General features: G+C 44.9%; 1 protein-coding gene across 2 annotated transcripts in view; it reads left to right on the top strand.

The window, feature by feature from the left end:
• Positions 1-4,052: 4,052 nt before the first annotated feature.
• RTKN2 (rhotekin 2) overlaps positions 4,053-20,210 on the top strand; it is an 88,906-nt gene continuing 72,748 nt past the window's right edge. The window contains exons 1-3 of one of the 2 annotated variants that reach the window (XM_073548296.1): positions 4,053-4,452; positions 6,708-6,907; positions 9,947-10,005. In XM_073548296.1, the coding sequence (XP_073404397.1) occupies positions 4,345-4,452; positions 6,708-6,907; positions 9,947-10,005 (367 nt within the window). In that variant the 5' untranslated portion in view covers positions 4,053-4,344. Of the gene's footprint in view, positions 4,453-5,082; positions 5,325-6,707; positions 6,908-9,946; positions 10,006-20,210 lie in introns of those variants that run through there. The other variant, XM_073548297.1, reaches the window with a different exon arrangement.

Below are 20,210 nucleotides of genomic sequence, written 5' to 3'. Positions count from 1 at the left end.
GTATAGGTACATTAGTAGCGGGAGGAAACACAAGGAGTTCAGTCTTTGACAGGTTCAGTTTCAGATATAATGAGGACATGATGTTAGACACAGCGTTTAGACAATCGCTGGTGTTTTCTAGAAAGGCAGGCGTGATGTCAGGAGAAGCATATAATTGGGTGTCATCAGCATAGAGATGGTACTGGAAAACAAATCTACTGATTGTTTGACCAATAGGGGCAGTGTACAAAGAGAAAAGGAGGGGGCCTAGGACTGATCCTTGAAGAACCCCAACAGTAAGGGGAAGATGAGAGGAGGAGGAGCCAGCAAAAGATACAGTAAAGGAGCAGTCAGAGATAGGAGGAGAACCAGGAGAGAACGGTGTCCTTGAGGCCAATGGAACGGAGCATAGTGAGGAGGAGCTGATGATCCACAGTGTCGAATGCTGCAGAGAGATCCAAGAGAATTAGCATGGAATAGTGACCGTTAGATTTAGCTGTTAGTAGATCATTAGAGACTTTAGTGAGGGCAGTTTCAGTAGAGTGTAAAGAGCGGACACCGGATTGGAGAGGGTTGAGAAGAGAGTTATCAAAGAGATAGCGGATAAGACGGGAGTGGACCAGGCGTTCCAGGAGTTTAGAGATGAAGGGAAGATTAGAGACAGGTCTATAGTTAGCAGCACAGTTTTGGTCGAGGGATGGTTTTTTAAAGTAGTGGATGTATGATGGCATGCTTGAATGAGGAGGGAAAGATACCAGAAGAGAGAGAGAGAGAGAGGTTAAATATTTTAGTTAGGTGAGGAGTGACAGACTGGAGTAGATGTGATGGAAATGGGTCACTGGTGCACGTGGTTGGGCGAGAAGATGCAAGGAGCCTGCTTACTTCTTCTTCTGTGACTGGCTGAAAATCAGAGAGTGAGCTAGATGCAGTGGGGGAGGGAGGACGGTGCATGGTATGAGGTGATTGGGAGATAATTTCCTGTCGCATTTGGTCAATTTTTTCTTTGAAGTAATTGGCCAGATCATCAGCTCGAAGCTCCGTGGTTGTGGCCTGTACTCTTGGGTTGAGTAGAGAATGAAAAGTGTCAAAGAGACGTTTAGGGTTATTGGACAGTGAGGTGATGAGGGTGTTGAAATAATTTTATTTTGAGAGGTGAAGGGCGGTGGTGTATGTTCAAAGCATTAACTTATAATGGATGAAATCTTCGGGTAGGTTGGATTTTCTCCACAGACGTTCGGCGCACCTGTAGCACCGCTGCAGAAAACGTGTTTGCAGGGTGTGCCAGGGTTGTCACCGTCTGTGTTGTGGTGTTCTAATGTATATGGGGTGCAAATTCATCCAGGGCACTTTGAAATGTTTCATTTTAATGCTTCAATGCAGAATGAGGACATGAGAGGGAGGAGATAGGGGCCAATGAAGACTGCAAGGTCTTCATAAGTTTCTGGGTGTTAATGGCCTGTGTTTCTATAAATATGGACAGTGGGGGTGACCTGAGCAGCCTGGCAGTTCTTGATAGAAAATGAAAGAAGGTTGTGGTCAGAGAGCGGGAGAGGGGAGTTTGCAAAATCATCCACTGCACAAAGCCGAGAGAAGACCAAGTCGAAGGAGTTTCCGTCTTCATGCGTTGGAGAATTAGTAAGCTGCAAAAGGCCAAACGAGGAGGTTAGAGATAAAAGGTGAGTAGCAGATGGGGAGAGGGGAAGAGCAATGGGGATCTTGAAATCGCCCATAATGAGGGTAGGGATGTCACAGGAGAGAAAATGTGGAAGCCAAGTGGCAAAATGATCCAGGAACTGATGGGAGGGGCCGAGAGGACGATATAACACCACCACTCGCATGGAGAAGGGGGTGTAGAGTCTGACGGCATGGACCTCAAAAGAAGGGAAGACAAGTGAGGGTACTTGAGGGATAACCTGAAAGGTACATTTTGGTGATAGGAGCAGACCAATGCCTCCACCTGCTCTATTGTCTGATCTTGGGGTATGAGAGAAGTGTAGTCCACCACACGAAAAAGAGCAGCAGCAGCGGTAGTGTCTGACTGCTGGATCCAGGTTTCAATAAGAGCCAGAAGGTTAAGAGAATTAGAAAGGAAGACGTCATGAATGAAGGAGAGTTTGTTACACACTGAGCGAGAATTCCAAAGAGCACAATTAAGAGAGACAGATGGCATGCAGGAAATATTAATAAGATTAGAGGGGTTTCTGAGTGTAGCAGTTGGGGTGCTTGACTTTCTATAACATGGGGGACCAGGGTTGGGAGCAATGTCTCCTGCGACTAGGAGGATAGAAAGAGTGAGCAGATGGTTAAGTGATTTGTGAGAGCGTCTCTGATGTTGAATGGTGGGACTGAATGGATCTGTGCTGTGTAGCAATGTGAAAAGAGCGTGAGTGCTATACATAGGAGAGGAAAGGAGTGAGGGGCCAATATGGACAGAGTGTAGAGAGTTAATGCCAGGGCTGTGGATGTGTGTGAATGCAGCGGTCAGGATATAAATTATACAAATGCATATGGTAAATATTTGGGGTAGCCCAAATGTACAGGGAATAGATTTATTTATTTGTCTTACCTGTCTCCTGCCCTGCCTAACTGCCATGTTAGAACTGCCAGCGTACTTTGATACATGTACTTCGATTACATGTACATAAATGACTCCCTGCATAAATTCTGTATTTTTGCTGTGTCCAAAGAGCTGCTATATACTGATCCCACGATGAGCATGTGTTGAGTTTTTGATGTAGAACATTTTCTGCCACATTTCTGCATGTATTAGGTAAAATCACACGTTTCTGGGAGAAAAAAAATCATGCGTTCAATCACGCAGTTAAATCCGCATGTATGGGGATTTACTGCATCCAATACATTATATTGTGGAAATTGACATGCTGCACCTCATAAACCTGCACGGCCGATGCCAATACAGTTGAAAACAATGATGGAAAAGGGAGCAGCCAGCGGACACTCTTGCCGCCATTATTCTCGCTCCTCATCTGACTTGTCAGCACAGTGGGTGCGCCCTATGTGCTGAGCAGCGCAGAGGTTCAGAGCACTCACCGGAGCAGTTAGGGACTGGAGAGAAGGTGTTATTTTTTCGATGTGGGGCCTATTATACTGTATGGAGCACTATGTGGAGCTATTATACTGTATGGAAGGCTATGCAGGGCCCATTATTCTGCATGGAGGACTATATGAGGCCATTATTCTTAGAGGAGGACTATGTGGAAATATCATGCCCACTGTGTTTCTTATTTTTTAAAGTGTAAACTGACCTTGTGGTGCGAGTTTCAAATCCCAAAGGTCAGCTTCTCTTGCGGGTACGCTTTGTTTCCTGTGCAGATTTTCCCAACAGAAAATCTGCAGGTGTATTGGGCTATGTTCATACATTGCGCTTTTCGATGTTTTTTTTTAATGCAAATTTTCATCTGTGTTTTACAGTACCAGCAAAGTCTATGAGATTTCAGAATTCTCACGCGCACAGGTTGTTGTTTTTTTTTGTCCTTGGTATTTTGTGCAAAACCCGTGGTTTTTCAGACTGGAGCACGTCACTTCTTTCAGCGTTTTTCACCTATTGTAAGCAATGGACAGTAGAAAAAAAACCCTTTATCAGCATGCACAAGAGACAAAACGCGCAGGGGCAAAAACACTATAAAACAAGTGTAAACTAATGGGCTGAATACAATGCTGTAGAATATCTGCCACATCCGAAACTCCCCAAATACTCATTGTGGAAACGTAGCCGAAATTATAAACTATACTTCAGTGTTGGTATCACCATATTCACACTGACGGGGAGGAATCAGCATTTCAGGTCAGGTTTACAATAAATTAAACAAAAATAATTACCATTTCACCCACTTGTAATAATACATGGTTTGGTGAAATGAATGGAGCTGTTCTAAACTACAATTTTTTCAGCAAAAAAAAGATAACAAAAAACCCCCCATAAAATTAAAAGAAAAAAAGCTTCATGGAGGAATAATAATAATAAAAACAAAAATCGCCCATTCCGGAAGGGGTTAATAGTGAGAGCAGCACGCTGCGCTGGAAGAGCAGACACCTGCTCCAGGAGCCAGAGGATTGTACCATCCACACATAGGGATGTATCACCAACCAGTTCCGAGAAACTGCTACACGATAAGCCGCTCTTACAGGCCGGACACCATTACAATACTAGAAGGCGTCCGGTAGATCTCGTCTCTGAGCGGTGTGTCCATTAGGGTGCACACTGTCCGGTGTAGCCTGAATGGTACGCGCCAGCCTATGGGAGGCGGCTCCTGCCGGGCTCAGCTGTATCCAGGGGGCAGCGGGAGAGCGCTCGGGGAGTGACGTCACTCGTTTAGAATCTTGCAGTGCGGCGCCAGATTCAAAATGTTTCACCGAGACCGGTCCCGGGCCACCGTGTCCAAGTGCTCGGCGCTGAGCATGGAGATCAAGCGCAAGAAGATCCGGGAGAGCGCCATCTTCCCCTCCCAGGAAGTGAGTAGTGATTGAAATCTGCGTTATCTCTGGCTGGCAGGGAGTGTCCTGTGCTGGCTGCGGCCGCCACCGGGCATGAATGGGTTAATAGGGCTACAAAGGAGCTGGACGCACTAGGCGCTTTGTTTGGGCGGATCCCTGCAGGTCTTGGGCACCGCTGCCTCTGATCGCTGCTGGTCTTGGGCACCGCTGCCTCTGATCGCTGCAGGTCTTGGGCACCGCTGCCTCTGATCGCTGCTGGTCTTGGGCACCGCTGCCTCTGATCACTGCTGGTCTTGGGCACCGCTGCCTCTGATCGCTGCAGGTCTTGGGCACCGCTGCCTCTGATCGCTGCTGGTCTTGGGCACCGCTGCCTCTGATCGCTGCAGGTCTTGGGCACCGCTGCCTCTGATCGCTGCAGGTCTTGGGCACCGCTGCCTCTGATCGCTGCTGGTCTTGGGCACCGCTGCCTCTGATCGCTGCTGGTCTTGGGCACCGCTGCCTCTGATCGCTGCTGGTCTTGGGCACCGCTGCCTCTGATCGCTGCTGGTCTTGGGCACCGCTGCCTCTGATCGCTGCTGGTCTTGGGCACCGCTGCCTCTGATCGCTGCAGGTCTTGGGCACCGCTGCCTCTGATCGCTGCAGGTCTTGGGCACCGCTGCCTCTGATCGCTGCAGGTCTTGGGCACCGCTGCCTCTGATCGCTGCAGGTCTTGGGCACCGCTGCCTCTGATCGCTGCAGGTCTTGGGCACCGCTGCCTCTGATCGCTGCAGGTCTTGGGCACCGCTGCCTCTGATCTCTTTCTCTATGGTGTCATAGCTGCTTTATAAAAGCAATTTTTTTTTCTTTAACGCTTTGATGCATTTTTAGGACTTGATCGCTCCGGGACGTAGGTGCGATGGATTTTCCATCTGGAGCTTCCAGATGTCAGATCACCGGCTTTAGTAGTGGTGTTGTCGTCTTGCGCCACAGATGTTCGCTGCAGGTGTGCCCACGTTGCAAAAATGCTGCAGAATTGTCCGCAGCGTTTCCGCAACTCCCCACCGCGGGTAAAACCCATGTGGAATTTGCATTCGTTTTCCCGCAAAACACAAGCGTTTTTAGCTTGCAGAATGCTAGCGTTTTTCCAAGCGATCTGTAGCATCGCTTGGAAAAGTGATTGACAGGTTGGTCACAGTTGTCAAGCATAGCGCTTGACGAGTGTGACCATCTTTTTACTATTGAGGCTGCCTATGACGCATCTGTAGTAAAAGATAGGATGTTAAAAATAATTTTAAAAAAAATAAGGATATACTCACCCTCTGTCGGCCCCCGGAGTCCCCCCACCTCTCATTGGCGCTGACGGCAACTTCCGTTCTGAGGGATGCCTTGCGACAATAACCTCTGATGACGTAGCATCACACAAGACCGCCGACGTCATCTCAGGTGAATCACGCAATGCGTCCCTGGGAACGGAAGATGCTGGCAGCGTGGTGAGAGGCGGGAGGACTCCGGGGGCTGACAGAGGGTAAGTATATCCCTATTTTTTATCTTAATTATATTTTTTTACAGGGATATGGTACCCAGGGCCTGGAGGACAGTCTCCTCTCCTGTACTATCTGCACATGAAGCGCTCACTTTACACATGGTGGGCACAGCCACATGCGTAAAGTAAGCAGAACAATGCACTCCTATGTGTGCGGAATCCCCGCCATTCCGCAGTATTAATGGACAAGCTGCGGATTTTACCGCTATGTGATTCTGCAGCGGAAAAATCCGCAGCATGGGCACAGCAACTGCGGAATCCCATAGGATTGCACGGGGATGCATTTTATAAGCGTTTCCGCAGCGGCAAAAACGCATTGGAAATGCTTAAAAAACACAACGTGGGCGCACAGCCTTAAGGTTTCTGTTAATGGGGTCAGATACAATGCATAAAGTTTATTAGGATCCGGTCCAGGACAAAGACAGACAGGAACACAAATGACACTAACCCCATTCAGTCTGACCAGCATACAACTCGGTCCTAGGATGCATGTACCTCTGTCGCTCCACATCCTTCTCTTGTAGGGACATGGGGGGGGGAACTCTATGTATAAATTAAAGAAGATAAAAAGCTTAGTTTTTTGTTCCTTTGCAAACAGCATGGATGACATGACTTGATGACAGATCCCCTGCAGCAGGGAGAACTAATATTAGGGTCTAATTCTGGGCCGGACCCCCAGAACTCATCAGGACAGAAGCCCAGGTCAGTACACGGCTTTGTGACAACTTTCTGTAACGTTTCTTCACCTTAGGACGGCTGCATCCAGGAGAAGCTCGGCTTTGAGATCCGCATGCGTGAGGGGGTTCGCAAGCTGCTGTCCGTCAGCACCCAAAAGGATCAAATCCTGAATGGAGTGAAGAATCTGATGACCTGCAGTGCCCGGATCCATGAGTATACCGCGCAGCTCCACGCCCCGCAGGAAGCGAGGAACGCTATGTACTCCGGCAGAAGGTACGCCTGTGGAAGGGAGTACTGCAGGGATCGGCCCAAATGCTCTAGAGTCTACACTTTCACCATGGATATGATTATTAGACTGTAAACCAGCAATGATTTCATAAATGATAATTATGCCACAAGTTTCCTTTTGTATATTGCAGCTGCTAAGCAAAACCGTCCAGATAAGACCCTGGATGCAGCTTCTCTTACAACTTGTATATAGTATACGTACTCGCGCTGTGATTCAGTCATCACTAGACATTACTGATAAATTTATCGGCAAAATACCTGGTAATGGTTTGTTGAAGAATGTTCCGATATTAAATGAAGGAAGACGTGACTTCTAATAAGAATCTGTTTTAACAGGCTAAAAAAATTAAAAAAGAGGAAAATGTTTTAAGAACTATAAGTAAACGCACTCAGTAAAAAAAGATTAGTTCCTTTGCATAGCATGCAGTGACATAGTATCATAGAGTGGCACTTAGCAATATGTGCCCAGTTTGGTAAAAAATAATAACACAATCCCCAAGGTTTGGTGGAATACTAATGACTCGTACCGTGCCCAAGTAACGTGAAGATGGATTTCTAGACAGAGATGTCTGGCGTTATATGATTTGCACAAGGAAAGACTAGAAGCAATGGGATGAAGCTGAATGGGAGGAGACACAGATTAGATATTAGAAAAAACTTTTTGACAGTTAGAGTGATCAATGAGTGGAACAGGCTGCCACGAGAAGTGGTGAGTTCTCCTTCAATGGAAGTCTTCAAACAGAGGCTGGACAGACATCTAACTGGGATGATTTAGCGAATCCTGCTTTGAGCAGGGGGTTGGACCAGATGGCCCAGGAGGTCCCTTCCAACTCTACGATTCTATGATTCTATGATTATATTAACGCCGCTTTGTAAAGTGCCTCTTGCTTAGGCCACGTTCAGTATTTGACCTCAGTATTTGTAAGCCAAAACCAGAAGTGGTGACGGGTTTCTATTAGGCTGAGTTCACACGTTGCATTTTTTTCGCGTTTCCGCAGTGGTTTTAACCGCGCTATTTTGCCGCGAAAAATAAGCATCCCATGCATTCCTATGGGATTCCGCAATGCTGTGCTAATGCTGCGGTTTTTAACATGGTGGAATCTCTTCACGGTAAAAAACGCAGCATGCTCATTAATTTCGCGGAATCGTGGCAATCCCGCACCTATAGGAATGCATTGTTCCGCTTACTTCCCGCATGTGGCTGTGCACACCATGCGAAAAGTAAGCAGAACAATTGCGGATGGTACCCACGGTCCGGAGGAGAGGAGACACTGCTCCGGGGCTTTAGGTACCATATCCCTGTAAAAAAATAAAATTTAAAAATAAAAAATATTGTTATTCTCACCTTCCAACGTCCCGCGCAGCCTTCCCGCCTCTCTCCACACTCCCGTTCCCAGTAAGCCTTTGCGAGCGATGACGTCCGTTCTCGCGGGATCGCGAAGTCTCGAGACGTCGCGATCCCGCGAGAACGGACGTCATCGCAGTAATTCGCGCAAAGGATTACTGGGACCGGGAGCGTGGAGAGAGGCGGGAAGGCTGCGCGGTACGCCGGAAGGTGAGAATAACAATATATATAAAATATATATATTTTTTTATTATTTTTTACATGCTATCTGTACTATTGATGCCGCATAGGCAGCCTCAATAGTAAAAAGTTGGTCACACTCGTCAAACACTATGTTTGACGAGTGTGACCAACCTGTCAATCAGTTCTCCAAGCGATGCTACAGATCGCTTGGAAAACGCTAGCAATTCTGCAAGCTAATTACGCTTGCAAAATGCTAGTTTTTCCGCAGGAAAATCGCGGGGATTTAAAATGCGATTTTTTTTTTTTTTTTTTTTTTTTTTCCCGCGGAATGGAATTCTCGCGGGAATTTCTGCGAGAGTTCCGGTACGTGTGAACTTAGCCTTATACTTTTTCTCTGATTGTAAGCCAAAACCAAGAGTGGAACAAATACTGAGGTAAAATACTGACCGTGTGAATGTGGCCTTACACTGGAGGTGCACCGAGCAGTCTTATTAGCATATTTGATTAAACTTCCCTTTCTGCAGAATGTAGGCGGTGATTAATTACTAATTGTCGTTTTTTTTTTTAGGTGTTTTATCCTACCCAAGGCTGTGTGCTTAGCTTCTAATGTCAGATTGGGCTGAACCTCCCTTTATTAATAATATAATATCACTCTGCCTATGATTGTTATCACTACTATTATTCTCTTATAAAATCTAGTTTTGTAAGCCTCGTTATGTGGGATTTTGGTGCCATCTGCTGGACATTTGGGGTAACTACAAATCATGTTTTACAACCTGATTTTTACATCAATTTGCAATTCCGGCTTACAAAAAACAATCCATTTAGAGTGTGTGGAAAAAGAATTAAATTATATACCCTACAAAAGAGTGCCACACTTTTTAATTAATTAAAATATATATTAAATTTACATTTTTCTTAACGTGCATATGGACTATAATATATACTATCACAAAAGTGAGTACACCCCTCACATTTTTGTAAATATTTTATTATCCCTTTTTCATGGGACCAATGTAAAGTAGTCAGTGTACAGCTTGTATAACATGGCAGGTGAGTATGTGTGTTTATTTTCACGTGGCCAAATATTCAGATGGAGAATGGGTTGTCCTAGGAGTGGCCGATCCCTTTAATAATAGAATGACACTTCTTGTTCTGGAGAGATGACTTCTCACAGGCAGGGACACGGTATAATGAAATGTAATTCCTGATATTTATAAGAGATTTGTCTACACTTTTCTTAAATTGCTTTTATACATTTGGTCATACCAATTTACAGTAAAAATAACATAGATTAATTGCGGCCATACAAGTAAATGTAAGGACTCACTAGCAGCTGGTCAAAGCTCGCTTCCTCCCCTTCCCTGCACAATGACCTCCTGCATAGAAGTCAATGAACATTTCCAGTCTATTGCTTGCAGACGCCCCATAATAGTCTACACAAATATATGAATCTGAGAAAAATTCACACTCTGGTATGGTATTTATTATTGCAGGTCATCAGATGCTGGACTGAGTGAGCGCTTGGCCTGTCCTGGAAAACTCTCTATAAAAGGTACCAGTTATTATAAGGAATTTTTAACCCACCCCTCAGGGGTGCAGGAATAGATACTTTTTTTTTCACCTCATTGTGTAAGTTGTAGATATATTTCATTTTATGCATCAATGTCAGTCTGTCTATACATGTCTGTTTACATCCCCAGGGTTTTGACACCCGATGCCGATCAGGTGATTTTCCTTTTTTTTTTTTTTCTGGACTTTATCTTTTTCAACCAATTTTTCCAAGAGCCATAGCTATTATTTGTCGACCTTGCATGAAGAGTATTCCTTTTGCTGCGCGCTCATTCTCTCTTCTGGTAGCTGATATCTTTTAAAAAAAAAAAAAAAAAGCTCATTTTAATTTATGGCTCACAAGTTTTTCAGCTTTTTGTGTGTGTTTCGCATTGACTTGTGAACATTGTGATGAAATCTTCAGCATTTCTGGCTCTCGGGTGAATATCTTTGCATGGTTCTGCCACGTGTTACTAATCTATAGCCAACGTACATATTACCTGTCCTGCTGCTCAAGTCCGAAGTTAATCATTAGCGCAAAGGTAGAGACTGAACTGTACTTCTTGATGAGATTTGTACAAAGGCGATTCTTTTGTTCTGGAAACAATATCTGTATATTACACTGAATGGCACAACCGACGCGTTTCAGGTTAAGGTTCCCATAGGCTTGTTCAGCCGGCGGCTATCAAGATAACCGGCCCACACACGAGCGATTGGAGGTATGAAGGCAGGGATCAGTCACTGGAGAGAAAAGGGAAGAAACGGATCAGGTGTTTGTAATCCAACAAGCTGGACAAATCCTGTTTTTGCTTTGAGGGTTGTTTTTTTTCTCACCCTTACCACTGACTACTTGCAAAGAGCAAAAACAAAGTCAAAATGTGTGAAATTGAATTCCTAAATGAAATTAAAAGTGATCTAAATGAATGGCACAGGAAAACAGAAGAAACCTGGTAATGTATCTTATTCAATAAATCCGTTTCCTTCATGACTTATCAGCCTCTCCTCCTCCCTGCCCTTGACACGCCTCATCCAACTCAGAAAAAAATCAGCTCTACTCCATCTGACTGGTGTCATGTTAGCCAGCCCATTCTACTCTATGGAAAGGAGAGGAGAAAAGGATGATTGACTGAGAACAGAGGCGTCACAGACAGATGTTGCTGAGCTTTGTAATAAGTGTCTTATTTCACCTTAGAGCTTGATTCACATCTGCACCGCTTAGTACTGCTGTGTAACCTCCTCCATGGTGCTGCTGCTTGTCTCTGTGTCCTTTAACAGTACTGAAGGGCTGGAATCCCTCTCTGCTGTGCTGTGTATGGCAGACATTCCAGCAACTAGTCTCTTCCACCATCTCAAAGTCACGTTGAGAGCCTGCAGAGAGGAGACAAGTGAAAAATGTCAGATACACAGAAATGGCTTTTTTCATCATGTGTACAACAGGTTATTCTGGAAAGTTTCTTGAACCTAATGACTTTTTTTAAAGGAGTTTTTGATGCTATTCCCCCCCCCCCCATTGATTTCCACTTGATTATTACTCCCCTGCGAAACCCCAGCTTTCTTGATCATGTTTTTCAGCTTTCTTTAGGCTCTAATCCTCTGGATGCTCAATCTAAATTACTAATGTAAGGCCACAGTCAGTGTTTGTAAGCCAAGGCCTGGAGAGGGTGATAAATACAGAAGTGGTGACGGGTTTCTATTATACTTTTCCTCTGATTGTTCCACTCCTGATTTTGGCTTACATATACTGACCGTGTGAACGTGGCCTTAAAGCGTGGGATTTCTACTACACATGCTCATATAAGTTTTTGGTGCGTATTAGAAGTTTGGTGCGTGAACAGGTCATGCATTGGAATATCTGATCGACACAAACTCATTACGATGGTGTAGCCACTAAATGTGACCTCAGTGATGTTCTATTTGACCCTCCACAAGGTTTACTGTGATCGCGGAAATCATTGACACAGCGTCCTTCCTGATCCCCGAGAGAACTGCTCGCTCTCCTCTGCTCCGACTCTGATCTATATTATCGGTGCGGGGCAGAAGAAGAAACTACCAGGACCTGCCTATCTCTGGAGATGGAAGGAAGCTGCAGGTCCTGACTAGGTGAAAGGATCTTCACGATGTGATCAGTCACATGGCTGGAAGAAACTTCTAAACGTGGCGTATACATAGTATGCAGCAGAGATGTGTGCGTTTGTTTGTAGGAGAGCTATGTGTGCGTGTGCCATGTAGCAGAGCTGTGTGTATGTGTGTGCATAATATGTATGTTGTAAAGCTACATGTGTATAATACATGTGCTGCAGTGAAACACTAAGGCCATGTGCACACGCTGCGGTTTTGCTGCTGTTCCGCTGCGGTTTTGGCCCTGCAGAACTGCAGCAGTTCCGCAGACATGGTACTTTACCATGTTAGCCTATGGGTTTTCAAAACCGCAGTGCTCACGCTGCGGTTTTTTACCTGCGGAAAAGCTGCGGTTTTTTTTCCGCAGCATGTCAATTGTTTCTGCGGATTCTGCTGCGGTTTCACACCTTAACATAGTAGAGGTGTGAAACCGCAGGCCAAACCGCAGCAAAACCGCAGGTCACTTTACCTGCGGTTCCGCGGGAAAAAACCCGCAGGTGAATCTGCAGTGTGTGCACATAGCCTAAGAGTGGATCCATTACCTCTTTATTCAACCCTTGTGCATTAAAATTAATGTTATTGACCCTCCACTTTTGTACTCCAGCAAATAAATTTTAAATAGGAAGAAACCTGTTAGCCAAATATAGGAATATCTAAACCTAGTGTGTGCCCTATAGTCTGAAAAATACAGTACATGGCTAAATTCAGTAATTCACCAATTTTTATTGAAAAAGGCAGAGTCCATGTATTAGGAGACATTGAGCGTTTATCTAATGCAGGTTTCAATGGTGTAAAAATCGATGCAAAATCTCCAACTCTCAGGGGTCTTCAATAGCACTTAGTAAAATAGTAGTGGTCTTTTCATAAGGACCCACAGAACATTTTGGGCCCAATTAGGCACTGGGGACACTATAGTGCTTCCCCCTTCGGTTTTCTAAGAAGGTATTTAATTGATTTAACACTAACATTGGTCCGGTCTTGCTCTTCCCTTTTTTTTTTTTTTTGCTGTTCTGCATATGGTTACAAATAACCACTCCTCCTTTGTTTTGGGAGCCGCAAATAAATTTTAAGTACTACTGCAGCGACACAGATCTCAGTCTCCAGGCATACAAGCTGTACTTTTTCGAAGGGTCAAGGGTTGAAAAGATGGCTTATGCCAAAACGCTGAAAGAACTGACATCCTATAGATTGAATTGGAAAACTGCAGCGTTTGTTCATCTTTTTCCTGACTTAAAAAAAAAAAGTGTGTGCATAAGATTTCTGGACTATCATAACCGTACTGTAAAAATCAGTTTTTTAATTTTACATAAAAATGGCAGCAAAAAATGCAACATGTGAACACAGCCTTGCAGTTTTATGTTAGCAGCATGTCACCATGTATCCTCTGATATTTATACATAATAACCTTTTTATGGAATGATTAAAAAAAAGACTGAGGCGTATAAAATACTTGTTGCTATCACATTGACGACGTCAGAATAGATCATTGCTAATTCTGCCAGCAAATTTCCTAGCAGTGGATACAAGCGGGCAGGCTTTCACCCCTGTGATTTATCTGATAAAGCTGGTCCTCCTATAACTGGTCATAAAAAAAAACTCGGAATGAATTCACACCTTTTACTAAATGCCTGCTGCAATCTTAGTTTCATCTCTCACATGCAATTTACTTTATAGCAGTCAACAGGTAGTGAAAATGCTTTATGGGCTTCTAAATTGAGTCTATCTTTTCATTCTGCACTGGTTCACAGATCTCGGGTGGGGGAAACCTCACCGCAGCATTTGGGCACTTGTCTGCAGTTTCTTGTAGTCCTCGCTTTACTCACAGGACAATGGTTAAGTTGCAATTTTTCGACACACTTCCTAGAGAAAAGTGGTTCTGTTTCTTGTAGCCCCAAATACTGCTGCAGTTACTACATTACAGAATAAGACTATGTTCACACGTTGCTTTTTTGGAAACTTTCTTTTTTTTTTCTCTTCAGTCAAAACCTGATTTCTTAGCAGTAAGAACGCTGCAGACAAATGTAGTGTTTGATCTGTTTTTCAGGATCCCAAAGTTGAGCTTTTCTTCCACCTTACGAGCGTGAACAATGCAAGGTGTTAGGCCACCAGCGCAAGATTTATGTGAAACCATGAAACTTTTTGGGGGAGAAAAAAAAGGCAATTTGATCAAATTCTTTAGTGGAAAAAGTTTGACTGAAAAAATGATTATTCTGAACGATAAAGCTGGTTTCATGTATGTATGAAGTGCAGCTGTGAACTAAGATTACATGAGTTCATTAAAAAATACACAATTGCAAATGTGGAATTAGTCGGGCATTGTTTACCGAACACATTGGAAGGGTGTTGAGTTGGTCGGGCATTGTACCGGCTTCATAAACATTTAGTTTGGCACTAATGTTGAAGCTGAGACAAACCATGTACTAGAGTGCACGGCGCATGTGCGGGATTACGGCGCCGCAACTGCACGTCACAGGTCAGTGTGACGCTGATGGGAGGGGGAGGCAGGGATTTCTTCTGCCCCGGAGCCTGGAAGAAATCATTGACATAAAACATTAAGTACTTTTCTCAACATCTGCACCATAGCTATGAGGTACACAGGTAAAGACTAGTTTAACCATTCTATTACCTGTATACCCATAGTAATAGATCAAAATCGTCAAGGTGGTGACAGATTCACTTTCACCTTAAATAATAGAGTATCTTCTCTCGATACTCCGTTTTGAAGGCTGTCCAATAGGCAACATCATTCATGCTGTTGATATAAGTTTATGTGTAATAATACGGCTGCGGGTAGACTAATCAGCACACTCCGTACCAGGGTGGATTTGATTTAAATCTAACTGATTTAAATCACGATTTAAATCACTAGTCAGTAAGGCTTGATTTAAATCAGTGATTTAAATCAAAGTTTCTATCTAAACTAGTTCTTGCTACTTTAACATGCAAGTAGATGAAGATTTTTAGAATCACTTTTTATATTACTTTTTTCTCCCCAGTTTAATGGGTTAATCATTCATATTTGGACACCACTGTTCTGTTGTACTTAGGAAGGAGAAAAATAATCCTGACCTTAAGAACAATTTAAATAGATTTATTCAACTGAAACAATAACAACATTACAGCATAAGTTATTTGCTTAAACAAACATCCATGTTTGTTAACTAATTTGGCTAAGCAAAATATGTATATATTTTAAGAAACTTAGACTGTCAGCCCAGCCGACACATGAAAAACTTAAATACTACTGTCCCTGCTGTCCTCTGTAGCTCACTTGTCGTCATCTTCATCATCATCATCTTCTTCTTTGTTCCTATTCATAATCTGGAAAAGAAAAACAAGCTTTCCTGCTTTATTGGGTCCCAACCGATTTCTCAATTTAGAATGAATGAGTCCAAAGGAAGAGAATATTCTTTCAACGCCTGCAGAAGAAGCTACTGCTGTTAAAAGTGAAATCATTACTTGAACAGTCTCTAAATCCAAGCGCTTAAGTGACTTCCACCAGTTTAGGCTACTTTCACACATCAGGTTTTCGGCGTCAGGCGCGATCCGGCGTCATGCCGGATCCGGCAAATGTTTTGTAAAACCTGATGTGCCGGATCCGGTTTTCTGCCGGATCCGTCTTGTTCTTGACAGACAAAACCGGATCCGTCTCATCCGGTTCATCCGTTTTTATATCCGTTTTTCGACGGATTACGCCGGATCTGGTTTTTAAAATTGACCCTTGTGGCCTTCCGAACGGGATTGGCTACTGGAAAACTATATATAGCATGTTCCTACAGCCCTTCTTTGACAGGTTGTAGAGGAGAAAGTGCAGGTTGGAGAGAAGAGCAAGTTACTGGCGAAGATGGATGTTATCATTGGAAATATTACCACTAGAAGTTCTGTGATGGTTTCAGTAATGAGGGACAATTTTGCACTATACTTTGTCACCTCAAGGCAGAGTACACTGGCAGGATGACAGAGTGTGAAAGATTTGTGCCCTAACCAAACTTGTGTACCTTCTGGACCAACAGTATATACCTTTGCCAACCAAAGTTGGCTATCTTGTCATGGTCTTACTATTTTTAGCTTTAGGCCACAGGTGTGTACCTGGTTGTGTTTTATGCAAAGTATTTCACCTTTTAACAAAAGTTGTGTACATTGTTAGGAAATCACCAACAATAAACACAACTTTTCAGGTGAAATACTTTGCTTCAAACACAACCAGGAACACAACTGTGGCAAAAAGCTAAAATTTACCCACAGTTATATACCTGGTTTTGAATACCTTTTTACCTTTTAAATACCCTGTATTTACCCTTTTTTTTAAACATATTTCGCCGCAGAAAGAAATGACAGACAACCAGTGTAAACAATAATTTAACTTTTATTTAAAATATTTTTTTTTGTGTAAACTGTTTTTAAAGTTAAAAAAACTTTTTTAATAAAGGTTTGAAACCAACCAAATGGGCATTTTTATTACAAAAAAAACATAACTCGGTGTAGTGTGGGGTGGAAATACTGCTGGAGGGGCTGCGGGACACTTCGACAATGGGAGTGTGGAGAGAGGACTGGGATCGTGGTGGGGAAGGAACAGTTAGAGGTGATGGTGTGGAAAAAGCTACAGAATGGGTGGACATGTGGGAGGCAGAAGAGGTGGTGGGCGGTGGAGTGGAGGGTTGGGCAGGGACTGTAGGAGCAGATGATGTTGATGGAAAGTTGTACGGGGAAGGAGTTTGGTACGGGGCAGGTTGCTGGAAGTGGGGAGATGACTGGTACTGGGGAGGTTGCTGGTACTGGGAAGGTTGCTGGTACTGGTGAGGTTGCTGGTATGTAATAGGAGGGGGAGGATGGAAAGTGGCTGGAGGGGGTGCAGATGTAATAGGAGGGGGAGGATGGAAAGTGGCTGGAGGGGGTGCAGATGTAATAGGAGGGGGAGGATGGAAAGTGGCTGGAGGGGGTGCAGATGTAATAGGAGGGGGAGGATGGAAAGTGGCTGGAGGGGGTGCAGGTGGAGGAACTACAGTGGTGGGAGGTGGAGGCTGGGAGGTAACCTGCTGTAGAGCACCGTGGCACGAATGCATTACATGCATCTGCTGGGTAGGAGATAGTGTTGCCATGCGCTCCACAACAGACCTGAAAAAGGTGTGGTTTGGCGAAGATCTTGCTTCTGAATGCATGGTTTGCAGAAGTGTCTTCACCTCCAGAATGCTGGAGTTGATCTGCTGATAGCCTGCGGAGATTTGCTCTGACAAGACTTTTAGACAGTTCTGGAAAGATGCATTCAGATGCAAGAACTCTGGCGCATAAGTCTTTTCCTGACCCCTCTGCCGCTGCCGCCCAGTACCCGCAGGTGTACTAGAGGTGGCAGGGGCAGAAGGGTGGGGTAAAGGGAAAGCGATCTCCTCACCAGCAGCTTCATGTAATGTAGGCGGCCACGATGCTCCTGTGCTGGTGGATGGGACAGATGGGTCGAATGTGTGGGAAGGTGCAGATGTACCGGGGCGGTCGAAGTGTCCCTCGGTGCCGGTCTCCTCAGGGATCGCCTCAGAAGGGTCCAATCGTGCAGGCTCCCGAGTGCTGCTCACCGTGCTGTGGAATAAAGAGAAAAAAAAACAATTAAAATAGTGACATGGCATGGCCCTGGCTGAAAAAAAAAAGTTACATCTAACATTTTTTTTCACATGTGGTGTGTAATATTTACCTTCTAGTGACCATTGTTTCCCGGAGGAACGACAGGGCTTGTGCGTACTTGTACTTGCTCCTGCGTCCTCCAGATCCACTCGGGGCCCGCATCTCTTTATTGAACTCCTTCTTGAAACGATCCCTCACAGACCGCCACCGATTCACAATTCTGTTCCCTGAAACGAGAAAGGAGTGGTTAGTATACAACATCAGTGTTTCACAAACTCCAGTCCTCATGGTCCCCAGGGGTCATGTTTTCAGGATTTCCATAGTAAATAGAAATCCTGAACACATGATCCGTGGGGACCACGAGGACTGGAGTTCGGGAAACACTGGTTTACATCAAGCAACCGGTACTGTATATACTTACGCTCTTTAATCTGGGCCCGAACATCGAGGTCCTCCCAGCGGCCCACAAGGAGCGAACAGATTTCCTCCCAGAGTCGTCGGGTAACGATAAGGTCAGCGTGGCGGCGGTCAGCCATATTCCAGAGCGGCTCCCTTTCTCTGACGAGATCGATGAGGTGGTCCACATCAATCCCTCCATCCTCACCGTCAGAGTCGGGAGCACGCTGTGAAGGCTGTTAAAGAAAAAGACAAAAATAACATAATTAGCCTCCACAAAAGAAATGAAATAAAAAGTGCAAAAAAAGAAAGCAAAAATATTTATACTTACACGCTGGTGACCGCCGCGTTGCTGTCGCCGACGACCCTGGGAGGCACTGCAAGGACCTCTTGGCCGAGCACCAGATTGGGAAGACTAGAGAAGAAAACAAAAAATGTTATGTCTTTGGATGTAGGCATTTGTTTGCTGTGTGTGGTCTGCAGAACATTGTTTTCTATGTGTTGTGTGTAGTGTGATGTTGTGTTTCTGCGTTTGATGCAAAAAACTTACCAATTGTGAGCCCTCTCCAGGTGTCTGTCCACCCCTTCCTTCTTCTTCTGGGAGCTCCTCTTCATCTTGTGAATCCTGTTTTGAAATAAAAGGCAATGAATAGACATATATTACAGAGATGATGGATTTTGGAAATAAAAACTTACCGTCAAACGCTGACGATGCGAGGGAGGGCTCCCAGAAGATGATGTGCTGTCTTCCTGGTGGCCACACTCCATGCCTGTGGGTGGTGTTCCAGCTGCTGCCATTGCTGCTGCTGCTGCTGCATCTATTGGGCGGCTGTTGAATAAAGAGAAACAAAGGGCCAATGAATATCTTGATATTCAATAGCCCTAGTTTGGAGAAATGGGGGATTTGATAATTACCGTCTCTCATCTGCTGCTGGCCTCCCCTCCTCAGCATGTTCCATTTGCTGCTCCATTTGGGGTGGTGGTGGTGCTGATGGTGCTGCAGTGGTCTCCTGCCTTCTCCTGCTGCGCTTGGTTGCTTTCTTGGGTGGCATGTTGGGTGTGGCTGTGGGTCCCACTGTCTTGCTTTTATATATGTCTTGTGGGCAGAGCTACTGAGCATGCTCAGACCAAAAAAACCGGATCCGGCTTTCGCCGGATCAGGCGCATTGCGGCGCTCATAGGCTTTCATTGTGTGAAAAAGACGGACGCGCCGGATCCGGCGTGTCCGGCTTTTTCGCCGGAGACAAAAAACGTTACAGTAGCCGTTTTTTCCAGACGCCGGATCGCGACACATTGCCGGATCCGGCGAAAACCGGATGAAACGCATGGCCATCCGGCGCAAATGCAAGTCAATGGGGGGGAAACCGGATCCGGCATTGCATTTCGCCGGATCCGGTTTTTGTCAAAAGCGCCGGATCGCGCCTGACGGCGAAAACCTGATGTGTGAAAGAGGCCTTACTGGTGTGACCTTCCTTAAAATATCTTCAGCAAACATATATTTCTTGAATGGTTCCCCCTTAGCTCTGAAGTTTATTATAGTTGGCATTAAAGATGGATGATTGCTGGATACCCATGTTATAGCTAACTCCTCTTCCTCAGCACTTAGGTTTTGACCCTGATATTGGATATTGACAATATTTGCCAAAAAATGAGCTGGAGTCAGTGCTTGTCCCATTCGTTTGTTTACTGCTTGTAATTTAACTCTGTCCATGTGTAGTTCTGTTTTTAAGTGTTCACTCAGTTCCTTCCAAATTTCAACAGCATCCGCAATAAAACAGCTATTTTACTCTTCGCCACGACAGCACCCACTTGGAGAGAGGGATCCGCCCATAGGAACAGGAAACCTACAGAGATAAAAGAGGGCGGTCCGCCTCTCCCCAGTTGGTTTCCTGTTCCTATCGGAACCACAGGATCTCTACAGAAGACATACCTGGGCCAAGGAACCGCCTGTGCAGTGTCCGTGCGAACGGCAGGGGTTCCGGTCCAGAAGCAGCGTCGGGGGAGTGCTGGAATCCGGCTCCCCCCTCGTCTGAGACGGTGGCAGCGCAAAAAGAGACACCGGTACCGGGTGGAGCCGACCGG

The sequence above is a fragment of the Dendrobates tinctorius genome, unplaced genomic scaffold, assembly GCF_039654945.1.
Source record: "Dendrobates tinctorius isolate UK_male_01 unplaced genomic scaffold, ASM3965494v1 ptg000156l, whole genome shotgun sequence".
Classification (NCBI taxonomy): Eukaryota; Metazoa; Chordata; class Amphibia; order Anura; family Dendrobatidae; genus Dendrobates; species Dendrobates tinctorius.
Note: the sequence above shows the minus strand (reverse complement) of the source record. Positions and strands in the feature narration are given on the sequence as shown.